Source organism: Cololabis saira, chromosome 6, assembly GCF_033807715.1.
Source record: "Cololabis saira isolate AMF1-May2022 chromosome 6, fColSai1.1, whole genome shotgun sequence".
In the NCBI taxonomy this organism is placed as follows: Eukaryota; Metazoa; Chordata; class Actinopteri; order Beloniformes; family Belonidae; genus Cololabis; species Cololabis saira.
In genome coordinates, this window is record NC_084592.1 from 49,561,220 (window position 1) to 49,582,952 (window position 21,733).

At 42.3% G+C, this 21,733-nt stretch overlaps 1 protein-coding gene across 5 annotated transcripts in view; it reads right to left on the reverse strand.

Moving 5' to 3' along the window:
* znf385b (zinc finger protein 385B) overlaps positions 1-20,348 on the reverse strand; it is a 79,784-nt gene extending 59,436 nt beyond the window's left edge. For 3 of the 5 annotated variants that reach the window (XM_061724246.1, XM_061724243.1, XM_061724242.1), the window contains exon 1: positions 18,237-18,309. In XM_061724246.1, the coding sequence (XP_061580230.1) occupies positions 18,237-18,282 (46 nt within the window). In that variant the 5' untranslated portion in view covers positions 18,283-18,309. Of the gene's footprint in view, positions 1-18,236; positions 18,310-19,442 lie in introns of those variants that run through there. The other 2 variants (XM_061724245.1, XM_061724244.1) reach the window with 2 other exon arrangements.
* Between the last annotated feature and the right edge of the window lie 1,385 nt (positions 20,349-21,733).

Genomic DNA, 21,733 nt, shown 5'->3' on the forward strand with positions numbered 1-21,733 from the left:
AGTTTCAGAAATTATGGTTTTTGGAGACTTTGAGCTTCGTTTTTGTGTAAACGAACGAACAAAACGCAGGAAAATACCACCATTTGCTCCGTGGAAACGGGGCCAGAGACACTTTAGAGATACACTTTACAAGATATTTATAGAATTGTAAATATCGTATTTAAAATCAATTGTTATGTTGTAATGTTTTCATTCAAAAGTATGTTATTCATTTTGAAATTTCTACACTAAATGCACTTGGATAAAAATAGCGTGTAAACCTTTACTAGGCCGATGCAGCTCGTCGTACACAGCTCCCCTGACGGAGCTGTTTGATTCTCTCTGCCAGCGTCTCCTTGGAGGCTGCACGACCTCCAACGTGCTCCACACGCTCTATCTGAGCAAACTATGTCATGTTTAACCTCAAAACCTAAACTGGAGCAGCTCCGACCTCAAACCAGAAGCTTTAGAAATGGATTTATGGAGCTTGTCAAGAGGAAGAACTACCTGGAAGTCCGAAATCAGGACAAAACTGCAACTAGGAGGCCACTGTTTCCCTCCAAAACAAAATAAAACTTTAGTATTTTTTATAGTTGATTTTGGACCGACCTTGACCTATATTGCATATATATCTTTAAAGTCTGAAAAATGCAGATAGAACTGAAATGAGGTTTGATCTTCAGGACACTTCCTGTACCTGTTTTTTTTTTTTTTTAATCTTTTTTTTATTTAAATTTTTGGCATAACAAACATTAATAACATAAACGTACGAATGAATTATAATGCTTAAAACCGCCCTAACAAAAAACACAAACAAAAAAAAACAAAAAAAAGACAAAGAAAACACACACACATAAACAAAAAAAGAAACAATCAACAATACGCCTTGACTAACATACCTACAGTTCGACCAGATAATACAGAACAAGTAAAACATATACATATGTAAACAAAAAAATAAGATACTAAACATAAAAAACAAAAATACCCGCACACAACTAGGAGAAACAACATCACTATGGAACCGCAGGGAAATCAAGCTTCTTAATATAGGAGAAAAAAGGGGCCCATGTAGCGTAGAACTTGTCTGTACACCCATTCAATGTGCATCTCATTTTTTCCAGTTTTATACAGTGTAAAACAGATCCGATCCAGGAGACGTGAGTAGGAGCTGCAGAACATTTCCACATAAGTAAAATTAAACGTCTTGCCAATAGAGAAACAAAGGCAATTACGTCCTTACTTGCTCTGGAGAGTTGTGGTTCGGCTGAAACTACCCCAAACAGTGCAATGACGTGATCTGGTTCTATGTGAATATTACATATTTCTGACAGCGTGTTAAAAATGTCCTTCCAGAAAACAGCTAAAGATGGGCAACTCCAAAACATATGTAGGTGATTAGCAGGGGACTGGGCACATCTCATACATTTAGGGTCCACATCTTTATAAATCTTAGAGAGTCTCATCCCGGTCCAGTGGGCCCTATGAATAAGTTTACATTTGATGAGGCTATGCCTGGCACAGATAGAGGAAGTGTGCACCTTTTTAAGTGCCTCTTCCCATATTTCATCAGATAGAACTTCACCCAGCTCCTCCTCCCATGAAGCTTTAATATTGTATAATGAGGTAGTTTGTAAGGAGCAAATCTGTCTATAAATTATTGTTAGGGTACCTTTAAGAGTAGGAAGTGGATTGAGAAAGGTATCAAACTGTTTTTTCAGGCAGTGTGGGAAAACGGGGATCTAAACTGCGAACATAGCTGCGTAATTGAAAGTACCCGAATCGATGGTGTCTGGGGAGACCAAATCCATTTGATAATTGTTCAAATGAAGCAAATATATTATCCACATAAAGGTCTTTAAGCCTCTTAATGCCAAGGTTAGCCCATGTAGAAAAGGAGCTATCAGCTATGGATGGTAGAAAAGCCGGGTTGGATGCTACCGGAGCAAAGAAAGAAGTTGCCTGAAAACCAAAATGTTTTCTAAATTGATTCCATATCCTCAATGTTGATTTGACACACATTTTTAGTGTAGGAAGAGAAAGGGCCTGTAATGGGAGAATGAGCAAGGGACGAAAGTGACGCCGGTGAGGACGATGCAGCCTCCATCTCCAGCCAAATTGGGGATGAAGATAAGTCTTTGTGTCGTATCCAGTACTGAATAATCCTAAGGTTAGCGGCCCAATAATATGACCTAAAATCCGGTAGTGCTAAGCCTCCGTCAGACTTGGGTCTCTGCAAGAACTGTTTTCGAATTCTAGGAGTCTTTTTGTCCCATATAAATGATAAAATCAAACTGTCAACCTTTTTAAAAAATTAATTTGAGAGAAACATTGGCAGACACTGAAAGAGATACAGAAATCTAGGGAGAGTGTTCATTTTGATAGAATTTATCCTCGCAGCTAATGAGAGGTGCAGTGGAGACCAGTGTTCTAAATCTTCCTTAATGCGAGTCAGGAGCGGACTGAAGTTGGCCTTAAAAAGGTTTCCAAATTCATTAGTAACTTGTATACCACGATAAACAAAATTACCATAAGTGACTCTGAATGGAAGACGATGTACAGGAAAACTCCTCGCAGCTTCATTGAGGGGCATCAGCTCACTTTTACTGAGATTAAGTTTGTACCCTGACAAGCAACCGAATGATGCAAAAGTGGCAAGAGCAGCTGGAATAGAGACAGCAAGGTCAGATATATATAATAGTAAATCATCCGCATATAGAGACATTTATGCTCCTGTCCATATCTAATTATACCCTGGATACTAGGGTTAGAGCGAAGTTTGATCGCGAGAGGTTCTATGGAGAGGGCAAATAACAAAGGACTTATAGGACAGCCTTGTCGTGTGGAACGTCGCAAAGGGAAATATCCTGAATGAGTGCTATTAGTCCTCACACTAGCCAGAGGGGATGAATATAAAAGTTTGAGCCAGGTAGTGAACTTGGAGCCAAAACCAAATTTATGCAGGGTGTAAAAAAGATATTTTCATTCCACGCGGTCAAAAGCTTTTTCAGCATCCAAGGATACAACTGCCTCAGAGGTGCCTGTGGTGGAAGGGTTATACATTACGTTGAATAGTCGTCGAAGATTGTAAAATGAGTGTCTGTTTTTGATAAATCCCATTTGATCGGGAGATATAGATGGGGGAACAGTTTCCAGTCGAATTGCCAAGAGCTTAGCTAAAATTTTGTAATCAACATTTAATAAACTAATTGGGCGGTATGATGCACAGTCAAGAGGATCTTTGTTTTTTTTCCGAATAAGTGAAATGGTTGCCTGTGTAAGAGTTGGCGGGAAAGTTCCATTTGTAAATGCTTCATTGTACATGTCTAACAAAATAGGGGCTAATTTAGGAAAAAGCTTTTTGTAAAACTCTGATGTGACGATGAAGAACAGCGCAACTTGTGAGCTAACAATCTACCGGCTTTATCTCCTTGTTCGTAATAGGTGCTCCTAGACTTGAAAAGTAGTTCTGTAACCTGATCTGTTAGTATTGTGTCGAATTCTGCCTGCAAAGCTAAACGTTCTTTATAGATATCCGGGGAAGACGAAACAGAATAAATGTCATCCAGTTGGGCAATAGAGCGCGTCAACACAGTTAACCTATTTTTTTTCATCTTGTTTACACGTGCATTGTAAGAGATAATTTCACCTCTAATGTAAGCCTCCAGGGTTTCCCAGAGAGTGGACATAGAGATACCTGGGGTTCTATTTGTACTTACAAAAAAGTCTATCTGATCCGCAACAAAGTTGACAAAACCTTCCGTAAGCAATTGGAGCAATTGGACATTTAGCCGCCATGGTGGTCGCAAATTACCAAAATTTTGGAAACATACTTCCAACAGGGGCGTGGTCAGATATAACAATTGAGTTATACAAACATGAAGATATGGAATGGAGAAGCCTGTTATCTATGAGGAAGTAATCTGCCCTCCCAGCTGGATTAGCAACTCTCCATGGGTCAGAAAATCATCTCATTTATTATCCTGTTCTTCTGTTATACCCGCTTTTGACCCTAAGCTTGGAGCTATTTTAACTCAAAAGGAAGTGTATGACCTTTTGTAATCGTTTCGGTCTTATCTGGAATAACAGCGAAATAACAAGCTCAGCACTTTTGCCTAACTCCTGTGTAAAAAATGTACTCATGATGTGTGAAAAGGATACGCCCATGTAACTGAATAAATTCCAGCTCTGCGAAGAGGCTCATTCGGAGTTGAGTAGAGAAAGCTCACTCCCCTTGTTGCAAGAAGCTGAAAAACTTTGAAATTGTGTCTGTGTTCTCATTCTATGTAGGGTAACACGAAAATAACCCAACAGCCGTGGTTTGCATTTTGGTTACGTAACGAAAATGCACCGAATCTTATTGTCTCGTAGATCCACATGAAAACTGGACGATCATCCGGGCGGCTGTACAGACACTGCAGAATTTGGTTGCTTTCCTCCTTCTCTGAGTTGCTGAGGGGAAACCACTTTATATGTTAAAGCAAGAGAAAACCTGTTTTTCAGAGTAGGTCTCCTTTAACGAGTGCTTTTCACAGATAGAACTCACAAAGTGCTTTACAATAACGGATAGAAAACAGAAAGATAACCTCTTATAAACGAAGCATCATAAAACATGCATAAAGACCCCCAGAATAAAACGAGCAAAACAACATAAAAAGGGAATAACATCAAAACTGTTGGCTAAGCATGAGCAGATTTAAACCTAAAACAGTCTGCAGTGTTGGCAGATCTGGTGTTGGCAGGGAGAGCCGTCCAGAGTCCAGAGGGGGTTTGATACGGACGTTGGTGCCGGACCTGCAGAGCCTGGAAGTGATGAAGGCAGTACTGGAGTTGAGGGGGATGAGACGGGATGAGGGGGGATGGCAACCCCCCTGAAATAAAAACGGTCCAAATCATCCCCCCTGAAATAAAAACGGTCCAAATCATCCCCCCCTGAAATAAAAACGGTCCAAATCTTCCCCCCCTGAAATAAAAACGCTCCAAATCATCACCCCCCTGAAATAAAAACGGTCCAAATCATCCCCCCTGAAATAAAAACGGTCCAAATCATCCCCCCTGAAATAAAAACGGTCCAAATCTTCCCCCCCTGAAATAAAAACGGTCCAAATCATCCCCCCTGAAATAAAAACGGTCCAAATCATCCCCCTCTGAAATAAAAACGGTCCAAATCATCCCCCCCTTAAATAAAAACGGTCCAAATCATCCCCCCTGAAATAAAAACGGTCCAAATCATCCCCCCCTGAAATAAAAACGGTCCAAATCATCCCCCCTGAAATAAAAACGGTCCAAATCATCCCCCTCTGAAATAAAAACGGTCCAAATCACCCCCCTGAAATAAAAACGGTCCAAATCATCCCCCCCTGAAATAAAAACGGTCCAAATCATCCCCTGAAATAAAAACGGTCCAAATCATCCCCCCTGAAATAAAAACGGTCCAAATCATCCCCCCCTGAAATAAAAACGGTCCAAATCATCCCCCCTTAAATAAAAACGTTCCAAATCATCCCCCCTGAAATAAAAACGGTCCAAATCATCCCCCCTGAAATAAAAACGGTCCAAATCATCCCCCCTGTAAAACTGCCATCCCTCCTTTCCATCCCTTATGTCATTTCATCAATGAATGTGGTTTTACTGCTATTTCAACATTTAGAGTCATCACCAGAAAAATAACTTATTTGACAATTTTCACCTGTTTCAAGTAAATTTTCACTTGAAATAAGTAGAAAAATCTGCCAGTGGGACAAGATTTATCTTCTCATTACAAGCAAAAAAATCTTGTTCCACTGGCAGATTTTTCTACTTATTTCAAGTGAAAATCTACTTGAAACAGGTGAAAATTCTTGTTTTTTCCAGTGATGAGTCTTGTTTTAAGTGTAATGAGACTTTTTTACTAAAATGAGACATTTTAACTAGAAATAAGACAAATATTCTTGTTAACATTGAGTTTTTGCAGTGATCCATGTTACTTATCCTGTGAAGGACAGAGTCATATTGATAAGTTCAGAAAAGTGTTTTTTATTGTTGTGTTTTGATGTATTTGATGTAAGCCCAGTGGATATTTAAAGCTTACAGAAGGCTGCATTTAACTGCTGCTATGTCATTCCTGCAGTATTTCTGCAGCTGTTTTGGTCACTGCTATTATTTGTAATATATTATATTATTTGGAATCAGCACAAATTATCTGTCCCCATATGATCAAATCCACCATCCCCCCTGATTGTTTTTACAATTCGAGTTCTGGATGGAGGGTATTCTAAGATGAGTCCTGTAAGTGACTGGAAGGCGGTGGAGAGAGTGGAGCGTCGGGGCGAGGGGGGGGTTGGGTGTTTATCTGACCCAGTAAGAATGCTTGCAGCTCCGTCCTGCTGGTAAATGGTGAAGCTCCGTTTCACTGAGTGATGGAAACGTTACAGGAATCAATGTGGGATGAATGAGCAGTGGTGTGCTAGTTACTGAAAAATAGTAACTAGTTACCGTTACTAGTTACTTCATTAAAAAGTAACTCAGTTACTTAGACCAAAAAGTAATGCGTTACTATGAAAAGTAACTTTTTAGTTAAAAAGACGATGAAAGATGAAAACACCAGCGTTTCTGCTCCGTGGAGACGGAGCCTCAGTCTTTCCTCCTGCAGCTTCATCAGAGCACGAATGTGTCCGTTATGAAGCCTGAAGCCTAAATGTCCGTTTCTCTCCGTTTACAAGCAAACGTGAAGACGGAGGTTTTAAAAATCTCCCGTTTGGCCGGAGTTTTCAGAAATGATGGTTTTTGGAGACTTTGAGCTTCGTTTTCGTGTAAACTAACGACCAAAACACATGAAAACACCAGCGTTTCTGCTCCGTGGAGACGGACCCTCAGTCTTTCCTCCTGCAGCCTCTTCAGAGCACGAATGTGTCCGTTATGTGACACTTCTGTCAGGGTTAATGTGGCCGGCAGTTTTTATTCCTGATGACCATCTGTCTCGGTTTCAGAAAGTGGGAGTTTAACCCGGATCCTGCTCCGGAGCAGAGACGTGGTGCAGAGCTGCTGTTTGTGTCACTTTAATCCTCTCATGGACAGTTTTGTGAGGTTTACACGGTGCACATCTGGAGCTGGGATGAGCTGGATCTGGCCAACCGTCACCTCGGGAGAGACTCTGACTTCTGTCTTTAAATAGCTTCCTCTGCTCCACCAGGACCTCTCTGTTCTCAAGGTGAATCTCCGGAGCTAACGGCTCACAGCGACCTACATCCCCGGCTCTGACCGCGTACGACGGCTCTGCACCAGCAGGGGAAGGACAAACGACTGCTCTGCACCGGCAGGGGAAGGACAAACGACTGCTCTGCACCGGCAGAGGAAGGACAAACGACTGCTCTGCACCGGCAGGGGAAGGACAAACGACTGCTCTGCACCGGCAGGGGAAGGACAAACGACTGCTCTGCACCAGCAGGGGAAGGACAAACGACTGCTCTGCACCGGCAGGGGAAGGACAAACGACTGCTCTGCACCGGCAGAGGAAGGACAATGTCCATGAAATCATCTCACTAAGTTGCACGGACGATGCACTTTCATATCCTACATGTTGGGCTCAACATATTTTATTGCTGCACTTGAAAGGGTTTATTCATTGTTTTTTTGACAAATCTCTAAGAGAAGATAAACTCTTCTGCGCTGCCATTGCTGGTCGAATAAAATGAAGAAGCCGCGAGTTTCTCTTGCGCTGATTTCCGCTTCCACCAATCGGTGGCCTGGAGTGCGATGACATCACAGCCCGACTAAGCCGCTTAGAACCTCGGCAGAGTAGCTGCTGTGGTGGCAAAAATGGTTGTTCTTTCAATAAAGTGTTCAAAAAAGAATGTCACGACATGTCAGCTGTCTTTCTGGAGTTTTAATGAAAGCATTCATGAATGGGGTCACACAGTCATCTGATCAGAGGAGCAGTCAGTCCTGAGTGAGCTGAAGATGTTTAGAAACACGCTATCTTATAGTTCAGCAAGGCTTCGAACAACAGACAAAGTATATGGCACTCTGACATCATGCCTGGCTCCACTTTCCACAGGCACTGTGTGAAAGGAGCTCTCCCCGCCCCGGAAAAGGCCACATAAATTGTCAGCATAGGAATGATCACTTGAATAATACGATTGTGCATTAGTCTTAAAGCATACAAGACAAAATATATGTTACACCAACATTTTAGAAGGAGCAATGCCCAGGACTGTCACTTAGGTGGGGAACGGGTCTCAGTTGGTAGAGTGTTCTCCCATGAACCTGAAGGTCAGTGGTTCGAGCCCTAGTTCCTCCATGAACCTGAAGGTTGGTGGTTCCAACCCTAGTTCCTCCTGTGTCCACCAAAGTGTCCTTGGGCAAGACACTGAATCCCCCGGTTGCTCTCAGTGTGTCAGGCCAGCGCCGTTGTGTATGGCAGCTCCGCCCACAACCGGTGTGTGTGTGTGTGTGTGCAGTGTAAAGCGCTTTGGGGCTGTAGGAGTACAGCTGGAAAGCGCTATATAAGTGTAAGCCATTTACCATTTAGGTAGGAGCACTGGGTGATGAAAATGGGAAAAAAATCAGGGATAAAAAATATTAGAAAAAAAAAAAGTTCTCTGTAGACAACGAGGCCGCCGCCCACGGAGAATGAAAGCCGTACAACAATAACCTGCTACTTAAAAGAAGCATGGTAGAACATCTCATTCCAACTCTGTGATCGTTATCTGTTCTCGTGTTCTTCACTAAGGTGAAGAAGGCGACACCGCTGGCTTTTATTTATTTAAAAGGCTCATATCGTTGTTGCCTCGTGTCTCCCGCTCATCACGTCCTCTCCAGAGGAACCCTGACCTCAGCCCTGGAACAATCTGCAAAATTCACTACAGCATCAACTTTTTATGTTCCTCAACAAATTAAAACTTTACTGACAAACTGAAGAGTGTAACTGCTGTTCTCAAACCAGTCTTAAATTTATTTCACGTCTCAATTGTATGCTCTGCTTTTGTAAGATCTTTTTATCTGCTTTTGCTTTTGTACTGGTGCAGCTAAATGATTTAATTAAGTCTTGATTGTACGTTTTTTTATTCTGTCCTGCGTACCGAAAAGAGATTTTATCTCACCGCACTTCCTGGTAAAATAAAGGTAAAATAAATAAATAAAAATGTGTAAAAATCCTAATTGAAGCATGTTGCATTGATATACAAATGGGGAAATTTCCATAGAAAACAAACAAAATTTCTGACTGAATAAAAAACATTTCAGGCCAAAAGAGTAAGTGCTTTTTCACCACCAGCGTGGCCTGAATATTACTCAAATAAAAGACTTTATGTTAAACCGAGGGGGAAGGAATCCCCCACCTGTAGAAATGTCTTCATAAAACTAAACAAAATATGTGGCAAAATAATTGTTAGATGTTTGTCTCAATAACACTGTTTTGTGATTGTTGGCAGCTAAACTTTAAACTCCGTTAAACCGTAATCTGCACCAGAGTTTGTGCCTGAACTGGAAACCGTCCACACAGAGATAAACAGATGTTCCTCTGTAAGGAAATGTGACGGATTAACACAAACACGACCCGCTGTAACGGTTACCCAGCAGGCCGTGCAGCATCTGCCGGGACACCATTGGTGGAGCTACGCGGGATTTGGGGATTGGGATTATAATCCACAGATAAGTGTGTGTTGGAGGTTGTATAAGTGTGAGTTTTAGCTCCGTTGGTATAATCTGTGATCTCATAATAGAGATTAACACTGACTGCACAGTTCTTCACTGAGGACCGGGAGTTGGAACATCTGCAGAGATGTGCTCACCATGAAGTGGATGTTCATTTGGAAGAAAAAGATCCTCATTCAGTCGATGTGGAACTGATGCAGGAAATACAGGACTGTCTCAGAAAATTAGAATATTGTGATAAAGTTCTTTATTTTCTGTAATGCAATTAAAAAAACTAAAATGTCATCCATTCTGGATTCATTACAAATCAACTGAAATATTGCAAGCCTTTTTATTATTTTAATATTGCTGATTATGGTTTACAGTTTAAGATTAAGATTCCCAGAATATTCTAATTTTTTGAGATAGGATATTTGAGTTTTCTTAACGTCTCTTACGTCTCTTTTCTAGCTTTTTGTACAACAAATTTACAAACATCACGCAAATTATATTTTGACTCATGTATTGAGTAAAACCGTTGTACACAGACAGGTAGTAACTTTAATCTAGCTTTATACATTATTTGCATTATTTTATAATACACCAAATCATAAAATTTCATAACATGGGATTTTATAAACAATGGATTTGTATGTTCATAGTTTCCCACCCTATTAATAATGCACTGTGCAGTGCAGAATGATGGTGTTTTAACAATTGTTTGATAGAAATAATATTGCTCCTATTAATTTCGACAAACTGTAGTGTGTAATTAATTTCAGTGCAAAACATTAGATGAAAAACGATTTAATTTAAAGCAAATCGACTTCTATTTCTATTTGTACCTACTTTATTGAAGATGTCATTCTGGATGTTTCATATCTTTTCTCATGTTTAGTTTCTCACCTCTCGGGTTTGTACGGATGTGAACAATTTAGCAGCACTGGTTTGAAAAATAAAAAGAAATACAGTTGGTGGCTCTAGTACTAAATTACCACAGAAGAAATGTTATGAACTTTTTATTGTACTCAACAACAATTTCTTTCTATTTCAGTGGTAAATAACGTGCAGCAGACGCTGGGTGCTGCTGAACCAAAACCCCTGCAACACTAGAGAGCGTAGAAACGTTCAAGGCAAGATTGGTCAGTATATGACTAACTTGTTTAGTATTATGTTGGTGAAACAGACTGGAAATTAACGAGGTCTTGTCAGGTTTTTGCCCATTTGGGTGCTGGAATACGCTCCAGGTGTTCCAGCATGTTTTTCTCTGAAGCTGGCTTGAATTAAAGACACATATCAGGGTTAAGTCTGCTGTCAGACTGGCTGGAGTTGAGGTGGAGATCAGCAGCGTTCATCCACTTGTACTTCATTAGTATTAGTATGTACTTACATCCGTAAGCAGGTAAACTAGGAGTCAAACAAACCCATCATTTTATCTTTGCTATGCCAACCGCTGTCCCCAAACACTTTCTCTCTGCACAAGCAGGAACTACAAAAAATCAACGCTGGAAAGTGAGGAGACAGCTGTGACATCACTTCCTACTCAGCGTGCTGACTCATCAAACATTCAACAACTGCTGCTCAACTAATGGAAGAAGAAACGTGAACCGAACACAGAAACCAGCTCTTTAAGGTTCAATTAAGGTTCAGTTCTCTCAATAGAGGCGGCCGTGACTCCAGAGTTGGAGTTCAGTCACATTCACAACGATTCACCTGGTTCTCCATCTGACACAGAAGCTGTTTGTCCTTCTGACTGCCGTCGCGTCTCAGACGGACGTTGTCATGTCTGAGACGGACGCCGTTCCTCCTTCAGCTCCTGGACCTCCAGGCCCCCCAGGTCCTGTAGTCGGTCCCGGCTGAGCCGGCAGACCCTGAACCTGGACCAGATTCCCTTACTGGTCCATCTGTAAACTACGAGAGAGAAGACGGATTCTTTTTACAGCTGAATTGAATATACTAGCAGTTGTGTAGAAATAGAGTTTGTCTACCAAACTATTCCTTCATGAGCAGGATCCCAAAACTCTTGACTTTGTCTAAATCAAATACACACCGTCGTGCTGTCACAGTCTTGAGGTTTCAATATCAGTTCTCTTGTTCAGTCTTGTTTTCTCCTCTTTGGTTTAGTTTGAATCTTGACTCTCGTCCTCCTGCTTGGATCCTTCCCTGGATCCTTCACTCGATCACTGCTGCCCCATTTACACACTTACTGGTTCCACATACACCCCCCATATACGGTCTAATTAATTACTGTTGTTACTTCTTTGTCCCGTGATCAGGTCACTTTTCTCAGGGGACACACATTCTCTCCCAGGTGAGTCCATGAATCACGGGGGACAGAATGGGAGCAGTGAGGAGGAACAGCAGGACAGTTCTGACCTGCTGGAGCTGTCAGAACATCTGCTTCCTGAAGAGGAACCAGATGTTCTGATCATTAAGTGTTGAATGTGCAGTGTCTACAGTGTTATTAAAACCGTGAGGCGGGGAGTGCCGGGCCACGCGGGATAATCCCCCCCACGACCCGGACCCCCCGCCCTTCGCCTGTGTGCGTATGAATCGTGTAGGGGGGGAAGGAGGGGGAACAGAGGCTGAAGCCAGGAGGCAGGACCAGTAGAGCCGGCCCTGGAAAGACGCCCATGCTCCCCCACCGGCCATCCAGTAGACGGGGGCCGGCCCTCCGAGCCGGGCCAGGGCCCCACCGTACCTCCACGGGCGCCCCCGGCGCCACCGGAGCCCCCAGACGGAGGGGGAACCGGTCCAACATTCCTCCATTCATACTGACAACATAAGACATAGACACCTGGGAATGGTGCCACCGGCCGCCGCGCCCGCCCATGCACCCCCCGGTCAGGGGAGGCCCTAGCCACCGCCCCCCGCCCGAGCCCCCCCCAGCCACCCCCCCCCCACTGCCATGAGGTAACCCCCCCATAGGCCCCCAAGGCCCCCACTGGCATAACACTAACCCAAATCAATATCGAATCTTGATAATCGATTCTCAATCTTAAGAATCTGAATCGATTCTTGACATTTGAATAGATCCCCAGCCGTGATTTAACATGTCCAGGACTGAGTGTGTTTGCACCTGCCCAGGTTTACCCCATGGCAGGGGGACAGACTCCGCCCCTTCATGATAGGCCCCGCCCCCTTCTTGATCCTGAAGGTGGTTGAACCAAAAAAGGTCTGTATCAACAACCGTCATGTTTGCACTAGTGGTGGGGGAAAAAAATCGATATTGCAATATATTGTTGTACTCTCTGTCGCAATAAATAATCAATAAACTGACGGCAAATATGGATATTTTATTACAACACATAATGGATTTACGCGGTTGTCCCCGCACTATTGTTCATGCACTTCAATTTATCCAGCAGAGTTTACATTTACAGACTAGCAGCAGTGAGGAAATATACAAATGCACTTTCTTTGTACATTGTATGAAGTTTTGGCATTGAATAAATGCATAACTATTTTTATGGGTATTTTTTCTTTTTCAGTCACATATATGATCACGATCCCGACCAGCTGACATCAGACCGTAACGCTGATCTCCATTAAAGCATGACGTAAAAGCTGCTGGAGCAGGAATAAAGTTGTTAGGATGAGCTCATTACACCTGCCTACACACACACACACACACACACACACACACACACACACACACACACACACACACACACACACACACACACACACACACACACACACACACACACACACACACACACACACACACACACACACACCAGATTTGGAACAGAAACAACAATGTGTGTGTGTTTGTGTCTCTGCAGGTTTCCAAACTAATCTGCCCTGACGCAACAACATGCTGCTTCTCAATCTGCCCACTGCTGGAGTCCTGGCACACACACACACACACACACACACACACACACACACACACACACACACACACACACACACACACACACACACACACACACACACACACACATATTATAAATAGGTCAGACTGATTTGTGGGGGAGTAAACTACAGTAACTGTAGGACCAGCTGATTGTTGGAGCTGATTCACTTCCTGAATCACCTGATGGTTTTTCACCAGGTTTTTTCCAGAAGCTCCAGCCAGGTAACACTGACTGTGTTTCCAGCATCAATAACCCTTTTAAAACCGGAATATTAGCAATAACCCGGTTACACGGCCATGTAAACACCAATAACCCTTTTAAAACCGGAATATTAGCAATAACCCGGTTACACGGCCATGTAAACACCAATAACCCTTTTAAAACCGGAATATTAGCAATAACCCGGTTACACGTCCATGTAAACACCAATAACCCCTTTGAAAAACCAGAATTTGCTCATATTCTGGTTTTTAGAAACCTGAATATGACCCCTGGGTTACTCCTTTTATAACTGAATATTTGGTCATTTTAGCCTAACGGGATAATTACGGAAGAGTATCAGGGCCAGGGAGGAGAAAAATAAAAATAATGAGAAGTGGGCGGGTTGGTAGATGATGGTTCTGATGGATCTCCATTGTTCTGATGGATCTCTCCATGGTTCTGATGGATCTCCATGGTGCTGATGGATCTCTCCATGGTGCTGATGGATCTCCATGGTGCTGATGGATCTCTCCATGGTGCTGATGGATCTCTCCATGGTGCTGATGGATCTCTCCATGGTGCTGATGGATCTCTCCATGGTGCTGATGGATCTCTCCATGGTGCTGATGGATCTCTCCATGGTGCTGATGGATCTCTCCATGGTTCTGATGGATCTCTCCATGGTTCTGATGGATCTCCATGGTTCTGATGGATCTCCATGGTTCTGATGGATCTCCATGGTTCTGATGGATCTCTCCATGGTGCTGATGGATCTCCATGGTTCTGATGGATCTCCATGGTTCTGATGGATCTCCATGGTTCTGATGGATCTCCAAGGTTCTGATGGATCTCCATGGTGCTGATGGATCTCCATGGTTCTGATGGATCTCCATGGTTCTGATGGATCTCCATGGTTCTGATGGATCTCTCCAGTTATGGTACCAATAGTACCAGTTATATTACTAGTTGTAGTACCAGTTATAGTACCAGTTATAGTACCAGTAGTACCAGTTGTAGTACCAGTTATAGCAGTGGTTCTCAAATGGGGGTACGCGTACCCATAGGTGCCGGAAGTGGGGGTGCGACAGGGGCTGCAGCACCCCCTGGTGGCGAAAGTTGAAAAATTGTAATGACAACTAGAACATTTCTGGAAATTTTGATATGGGCATGCCCTACTGCCCATTCGTCCCCTCTTGCTGCTTTGGTTTGGGGCTGTAGTGTTTGTGTTCGGGGTGGTTCTATGTCAGTTTGAGGTGTTTACGGTTGTATTGCATTAATTCCTGTGCTCCCAATAGCTATTAATGGGGCGCGCTTTTTGGCGTCTAGCGTCCCCACGGTAACGCTTTTGACTGAGAAAAGTAATGCCCATTGAGGCACGATGGAGACACATCTAACGATGTATGCCGTGCATGCGTGCATGTTCCGGTTCAGGCTACGTTAACGGATAGGTTTTTTTTTCACCATGGTAAAAAACCCATCCGAATGAATGGGGCCATTTGGCCTGGATTTTACATTAAACTTTCCTAAAATCCCTGCTTCATGAGATTTTAATATGTTGAAGTCCGCAGCGTGCCGAGTCGGGGAACATTTGTATGATGTCTCTATGATAATCTGTTGCCTAGCAACAAGCGTCCAAAGTTAAATGGAAAAAAAAAAAGGAAAGGTCAATATCACAAAAACTGTAATAATTAGCATAATGAGCTTGTACGGTCCGTTAGTGCCAATCGGGCCGAGTGTTTGAAAGTTTGAACGATGTCTCTACGATAAAGTTCGGCCGAGCAATAAGCGTCCAAATTTTCGCCTTTTTTTTTTTGCTTTTTGGCATCTAGCGTTGCCACGGTAACACTTTAGACTGAGAAAAGTAATGCCCATCGAGGCACGATGGAGACGCATCCAATGATGTATGCCATGTATGGGTGCACGTTGCGGTTCGGGCCGTATTAACGGATGAAAAGAGTGTGGAATAAAAATAATAAGAAAAGGGAAACCTTTTCTAGATACTAATATATCGCCTTCATCGTCATGTTTTTTCTCATTTTTTCAGGCGTGTTTTATTTTTTGGGGATTTTTTTTTCCACATCAGAGCGGGGTCATGCTGTACACCCGCTGGTGTGACGTGGGACTTTTGCGACTTTAGCTTGTTAGCAAAATGCTAGCAACATTGCCCTTTGGGCCATTCTGGACGATTGCAATATGGTCATGCCACTACTTGGCATAAACATAATAAAAGATTATAAATATATAAATATTTGTGGTTGCTGTTTCTGTTCCACAACATTGTAAGCCACATTTGAGATGAAGGCTGAATGTCGGGGTCATTTTAATTAAAGAAAAAGAAAAGTATCCAGTCCCACCCCCCTGGTCTGCGGACCGCTCAGGTGATCAGAACCAATGCATTATGTTGTTGTAAACATCCGCATTTTTGCCCACCAATTACAAATGCACAGCCAGCAGCGCTCCTGTCAAAACACAACACAAAGCTCCAAGTCAAGACCAAGATGGATATACGGTCATTTTTTAAAGCAAAAGAGAAACAGACACAAAACATTGAAGCTGCTGCCAACAGCTGTACCAGTGACAGTGAGTGGGAGGAGAGGGACTGCACCGCTGCACTGGCTGCACCTGAAGCCACCGCAGAGCCACCTGCACCGCTGCACCTGCAGCCACCGCAGAGCCACCCTCTGTTCTAGGTCTTTCTTTCACAACCAAAAGTGCTTTGCGCTGGTTAGGAGGTAGTGGTTCTGGTACCAGGACTAGAGGTGGTACCAGGTCCAGGTATATAGTTCTGTTAGGAGGTAGTGGTTCTGGTACCAGGACTAGAGGTGGTACCAGGTCCAGGTATATAGTTCTGTTAGGAGGTAGTGGTTCTGGTACCAGGACTAGAGGTGGTACCAGGTCCAGGTATATAGTTCTGTTAGGAGGTAGTGGTTCTGGTACCAGGACTAGAGGAGTGGTACCAGGTCCAGGTACCAGTCCTCTAGTCCTGTTAGGGGGAACTTGGCTGAAAAAATATTTCACGGGGGGAACATCACTGAAAAAAGGTTGAGGACCACTGAGTTATAAGACCACTTATAGTACTAGTTAAAGTACTTCATGGTTCTGGAAAGGCTTCAAGTGAAATAAGTTCAGGTATGTTCAGATTGGAGGAGATTCCAAGCAGAAGGTTCAGAGAAACTAAAAGCTTTTTTTCCCAAGTTAGTCTGAACACAAGGAACAGCAGTTATAGTTATAGTTACAGTTATAGTTATAGTATACAGGTGCAGAATATCATTCCATCTTAAAGCAAAACGGCTTTTAGTTCTCTGAAGAAACAAGCATAAATTAAAGCTGCAAGCAGCGATGAACGGGCCCTCGCACTCACGGCCACCGTCCCCCATAAGCATATCAGACATGACACCACCCACGACTTCCTATGTCAAACCATTCAAAAGTTATAGCAGAAAAAAGTTTTCTAGGGGGCGCTGTTGAGCCGTTAGGCCACGCCCATTAATGCAAACCATGAAATATCAAATTTATCGCCAGGCCTGGCTTGGTGTAGAATTTGGTGTCTTTTTGGGCACGTTTAGGGGGGAAAAAGGCCGTCCTTTCGTCAGAAGAATAAAAATAAAAAGAAAGAAAGAAATAATTCCTACAGATACATTAGGGCCTTTGCACTGTAAGTGCTCGGGCCCTAATGACCCGGCCCTGCACTGTAAGTGCTCGGGCCCTAATGACCCGGCCCTGCACTGTAAGTGCTCGGGCCCTCATGACCAGGTACCGAGCCCAGAAGAGCCTGATAAACCAGTTATCCAGTGTGTGAATCACTTACATTCACCACTGTGTTGTTGCTCTTAAACACTCACAGGACCGGGTTTAGAGTCTCACTGGTTCTGCTGGTTCTGCTGGTTCTGCTGGTTCTGCTGGTTCTGAGTCTCACTGGTTCTGCTGGTTCTGCTGGGTCTGAGTCTCACTGGTTCTGCTGGTTCTGCTGGTTCTGCTGGTTCTGAGCTGCACTCGGGTCCTAAAACCGCCCCAGACACACCTTACTTTCATAAATGTAACTTATCTTTTACTCTGAACGGACTTCAGTCCTCCGGATCCAACAGACGGATGTTCAGACTAATATTCAGAATAAAAGCAGCTTCATCCTCTCACAACCAGAGATGGAAAACTCACCAATAAAACAAGAAACCGGACAAACAAACAGAAAACTGATGTGAGTTAGTGAACTACGACTGCCCCCACTGGCCGCAATAAAACACTAAAGATAAAACAACTAAAGATAAAACACTAAAGATAAAACAACTAAAGATAAAACACTAAAGATAAAACACTAAAGATAAAACACTAAAGATAAAACACTAAAGATAAAACACTAAAGATAAAACAACTAAAGATAAAACACTAAAGATAAAACACTAAAGATAAAACACTAAAGATAAAACACTAAAGATAAAACACTAAAGATAAAACACTAAAGATAAAACACTAAAGATAAAACACTAAAGATAAAACAACTAAAGATAAAACACTAAAGATAAAACACTAAAGATAAAACACTAAAGATAAAACACTAAAGATAAAACACTAAAGAACACTTACCGGTCACATAGATTCTATCGTCAGTTCTGCGTTTCATCCCAATCATTTGGGAAAAATGCACATCAGTATGTGTCAGCCTAATAATAACATTAAAAAAAGGAAAAAAAAATAATAATTATATATATATATATATACATAAAAAATGTTTAAAAAAATAAATTATATATATATATATATATATATATATATATATATATATATATATATATATATATATATATATATATATAAAATAAATATATTAAAATATATATGGTCTATATCATATATAAAAATGCATATTATATATATATATATATATAAAATAAATATATTAAAATATATATGGTCTATATCATATATAAAAATGCATATTATATATATATATATATATATATATATATATATATATATATATATATATATATATATATATATATATATATATATATATATATATATATATATATAAATATATATTAGCCTTAGGTTTTTACCAACATGGTATTAACCATTAATATATATGCAGACAAGTTAGAAAGTAAAAAAAAAAAAAAAGAAAAGCAAACTCAGGAACATTAACTAATTTCCTCTTTTCAAATCCCAACTCAAAACTCATCTGTTCTAAACTGCTTACCTCATTTAATGTTCATTTACCTCTTTCTGTTGTTTCTTTTTTCTTTATTTCTTACCTCTGCTGTTTTTAAAGGTTTTTTTGATGGTTTTTTAAATGTGTTCTGCTGGTTTTATTTCTGTAACGTGTTGTGTAAGGAGACCTTGAGTGCCAAGAAAGACCTTTAAATAAAATGTATTATTATTATTATTATTATTATTATTATTATTATTATTATTATTAAAGTTGAAGGGGCAGATTAAATAAGATTCTTTCTCCTCCTTTCATTCACAATTTAGGAACGCTTGTGTTTGTATTCAATTGTTTTATTTTATCAATGAATGAAATAAAGAATAAAAAAAAAAAATAAAATCCCGCTGGTTTTGAAACTACAACTATCGATCAGCAATAAAAAAGGTCTCCAATGTAAACAAGTGTAATGCTTTCTTGGAATAATAAGCCTTTTAGTTGATTTTGTATCAGAGAATCTGTACTGTCATGAAACTGTACCTGATCCTATACAACTCTTCTAATAAATTATTCAATCAATCAATCAATCAATCAATCAATCAATCAATCAATCAATCAATAATCGGCTGAGCGTCTGCTCCTACCGGTCTGACCTGACGGGGGATCGATCATCCTCGGGCTGATGTCCCGGTGAAGTCCCGGTCCTCTGGTCCTCTTATCCCCGGGCTGAAGTCCCGGTCCTCTGGTCCTCTTATCCCCGGGCTGATGTCCCGGTCCTCTGGTCCTCTTATCCTCGGGCTGATGTCCCGGTGAAGTCCCGGTCCTCTGGTCCTCTTATCCCCGGGCTGATGTCCCGGTCCTCTGGTCCTCTTATCCCCGGGCTGAAGTCCCGGTCCTCTGGTCCTCTTATCCCCGGGCTGAAGTCCCGGTCCTCTGGTCCTCTTATCCCCGGGCTGAAGTCCCGGTCCTCTGGTCCTCTTATCCCCGGGCTGATGTCCCGGTCCTCTGGTCCTCTTATCCCCGGGCTGAAGTCCCGGTCCTCTGGTCCTCTTATCCCCGGGCTGAAGTCCCGGTCCTCTGGTCCTCTTATCCCCGGGCTGATGTCCCGGTCCTCTGGTCCTCTTATCCCCGGGCTGATGTACCGGTGAAGTCCCGGTCCTCTGGTCCTCTTATCCCCGGGCTGATGTCCCGGTCCTCTGGTCCTCTTATCCCCGGGCTGAAGTCCCGGTCCTCTGGTCCTCTTATCCCCGGGCTGAAGTCCCGGTCCTCTGGTCCTCTTATCCCCGGGCTGATGTCCCGGTCCTCTGGTCCTCTTATCCCCGGGCTGATGTACCGGTGAAGTCCCGGTCCTCTGGTCCTCTTATCCCCGGGCTGATGTACCGGTGAAGTCCCGGTCCTCTGGTCCTCTGGTCCCGGGGTTAGTGTCCCGGTGAAGTCCGGGTCCTGTGGTCCTCCTGTCCCCGGGTCTATGTCCCAGTTCCCGGGTTGACGTCCCGGTCCTGTCCCGGTCCTCTGGTCCCCGGGCTGATGTCCGTCTCTCCTCCCGACGGTCAAACCTCCGTCTCTACAGCGAGCAGAGCGCACGCATGCGCATCATTCACCGCTCCAAACAAACCCAAGAGAATTAAAATAGTTTTAATGTTCGGTTGATTAACACACACACACACACACACACACACACACACACACACACACACACACACACACACACACACACACACACACACACACACACACACACACACACACACACACACACACACACACACACACACACACACACAGTAAACATGGTCAGTATTGAATTGAATTGAAATCTTTATTTCGAGCATAAAATAATCATAAAAACAAAAAAAAACAATTACACAAAACATATATATAAAAATGAACAGTCATTAAACAAAATCAAGAAGAAATAAACCTTCATGCCCGACAGGGAGTAGGAGGAAGTAAAAGACTGATGAGGTCCTAATGCTTGTTTCTATTTCAATTTTACTGTAATACAATAGAGAAAAATACAAATAAACAAATATAACAGGAAGCTTTACTTTATCAAAAAATATAAATCCCAACCTTTACGTAGAAGCTGCACATGCAGGTTTTCTAAACGAGGCCCCGGGGGCCCGGGGGCCCGGTGTCATCAGTCCTTGTTTGTGGTTCAGTTTAGTTTGGACTGGAAACAAAAGTAGAAATCCTCTGCGGGCGAGTTGTTGCTGCTGTTATTTAGTTTTTATCAGAGTTACAGAGTTACTGAGTTGCTGCTGCTGTTATTTAGCAGACACTTTTATCCAGAGCAGCTGCTGATCCGGTTCAGAGACCTGAGTTAGTGAATTCTGTTGAAGGTTTAGGAGAAACTGCAGCTCAATAACAATGTTTTACTTCACCTCACCTGTGTATTCATCCTCCTCTAAAACAGTTCCCAGTTCAGTTTGTGTGTGTGTGTGTGTTTATATTCATGTGTGTGTGTGTGTGTGTGTGTGTGTGTGTGTGTGTGTGTGTGTGTGTGTGTGTGTGTTTATATTCATGTGTGTGTGTGTGTGTGTGTTTATATTCATGTGTGTGTGTGTGTGTGTGTGTGTGTGTGTGTGTGTGTGTGTGTGTTTATATTCATGTGTGTGTGTGTGTGTTTATATTCATGTGTGTGTGTGTGTGTGTGTGTGTTTATATTCATGTGTGTGTGTGTGTTTATATTCATGCAGAGGCGATTCTAGGGTCTGTTGGGGCCCTAGGCAAAAATTTCTAGGGGGCCCCTCAAACCAGCGTTCATCACCGTTATGTTATAATAAACCAACGAAAACTTTATGAAATTTATATTTATTTACACACTGCTAATTTACACAAACGACACTGTGTGTAGTTTTTTTTTTTTTTTTTTTTGACACTGCGTACAGGTGGATGGCTGTGATCATGGGAATGACAACGTGGGGCCCCTTAA